Source organism: Myotis lucifugus, unplaced genomic scaffold (assembly GCF_000147115.1).
Source record: "Myotis lucifugus unplaced genomic scaffold, Myoluc2.0 scaffold_1339, whole genome shotgun sequence".
Classification (NCBI taxonomy): Eukaryota; Metazoa; Chordata; class Mammalia; order Chiroptera; family Vespertilionidae; genus Myotis; species Myotis lucifugus.
This window is the reverse complement of record NW_005872387.1, coordinates 31344-33136: the sequence shown is the minus strand read 5'-3', so window position 1 is coordinate 33136 and position 1793 is coordinate 31344. Positions and strand designations below refer to the sequence as shown.

The window sequence follows — 1793 nt, the reverse complement described above, 5'->3', positions numbered from 1 at the left end:
TGCCCCCAGTAGGTGCAGCTGGCACCTGGCATCTCATCTCCATCTGCTTCCCAATGAAAGCTTTCCCACCACACCCACGTCCTTGACGCCAGGGCTTGCCCCGAGCTCCTCACTGGGCCTCATCCCATTGACAGGCTTGGGGGCCACCGGGCAGCAGGCGCCCCCTCCCTGGGCGTTAACCAGAGGGGCACCCTGACGGGCTCAGCTGAGCTCCCAGGACCCAAGGCCTTGGCTCGCTGGTGGGACACGCTTACCCGCTCCGGATGAGGTCGTAGGCCACAGAGGGCAGGTCCTGGGAGGACGGCGACGCCACGCAGGTGTCCACGAACAGGGCCATGGAGGCGGCGGCGCGGCGGATCTCGGCCTGAACGTACAGGTCCTGGTTCAAGCGCACGTAGTAGGGGTGCATGGTCACGGGGTAGGCGAACGAGGACGACGTGTAGAAGGACATGTTGACGGCGAAGTTGCCGTACTGCACTTCCTGGACCTCGGCGTTGTCGTTGGCCACGTACATGAGGTCCACCCAGGTGTCCCGCAGCATCCGGCAGCTCACGTGGAGGTGCAGGCTCGGCCGCCTCTGGATGAGGCCGTTCCCGACGGGGATGGCTGCTTGGAGGGTGTTGGAGTAGGTGATGGTGTCGTTATCCAGCTGGAGGGGGCGGGAGAGGGCGTCAGGCACCCGGCCCTGCGAGGGGATCTCGCTGCTGGTCTTGTTAGAGTCAGAAGTGACTCAACGCGCTTCACAACCCTCCCAGGCCCAGCCGGCGTGGCTTCAGGCCCCACGGAGCCCTGGCGGCGCCGTGGCTGCGACGATGGACGTGCTGGGCAGCCTGCTGGGCGCCCTCCGCCTGGACGGTGGGGAGACCGCCTGCCGCCGCCTCCCTGTGGTTGGAAGTGGGAGGGACACGGATGCCTTCACCCCGATGACCTTCTGCTTCGACAGACACAATCCGTCCCCTGCGCCCCAGAATCCAGGACACGCCGGGACGTTGCCGGGAGGAAGCGGGATCGGGGAGGGCGCGGGAAGGCCGCTCACCTGCTGGGTGGTGCCGCAGCCCGCGTAGGGGATGGTGAAGGTCACCTGGCTCGCCGTGACCTGGGCCTGACACTGCTGCACGTCCTGCCAGTGGGGGATGACCAGGTCGCTGGCCGAGTAGCCCAGGGACTGCAGGTAGCTCCGGCTCACGTTGGCCTGCATCCGGTCCGGCAGGCAGAGCAGCTCTGGGGGCCGAGGGTGGCCGGGTCAGTGCGCGCCCCAAACCCACCGGGGGCTCCCCCACCCCTGCCCCGTGCACACAATCGAGGGACTGACAAAGGTGGTCCACATTAGGGTCTTTTCACACAGCCCCCCCCAAGGAGCCCTACGCACACCAATGGAGAAATGGAGGCAGGCCCTGGCCGGTGTGGCCCAAGGGGTAGAGCGTCAGCCCATGGACTGAGAGTTACGGGTTTGAATCCAGTCAAGGGCAAGTTCCTCAGTGGCAGGCTTGATCCCCGGCCGCATGGAGGCAACTAGTCAATGTGTCTCTCGGACATGGATGTTTCTCTCTCTCTGTCTCTCCCCCTCCCGTCCACTCTCTCTAAAAATCAAGGGGAAAATGTCCTCAGAGGAGGATAACAAAAACAAACAAAAGAAATGGAGGCCGGATGTGGAAGGAGGAGCTGTCCTGCCAGGTCACCGTGAGCCGCAGAGTAAAGTGACGCTCGGGTGGAATCGTGGGGACGCGGTGAAATAGGGTCCGTGGGCTGTGGAGCCGGCAGGGCTGAGATTCCCTTGCTATATGGCTGGGACA

The 1793-nt window shown here is 64.6% G+C and overlaps 1 protein-coding gene across 1 annotated transcript; it reads right to left on the bottom strand.

The window, feature by feature from the left end:
- Positions 1-250: 250 nt before the first annotated feature.
- Positions 251-1256, bottom strand: LOC106695459 (deleted in malignant brain tumors 1 protein-like). Its single transcript, XM_014449666.2, has 2 exons — positions 1037-1256; positions 251-649 (listed from the first exon to the last, which is right to left on the bottom strand). Exons 1-2 carry the CDS (start codon positions 1196-1198, stop codon positions 251-253), a joined length of 561 nt encoding a protein of 186 aa, XP_014305152.1. The 5' UTR covers positions 1199-1256.
- Positions 1257-1793: the final 537 nt, after the last annotated feature.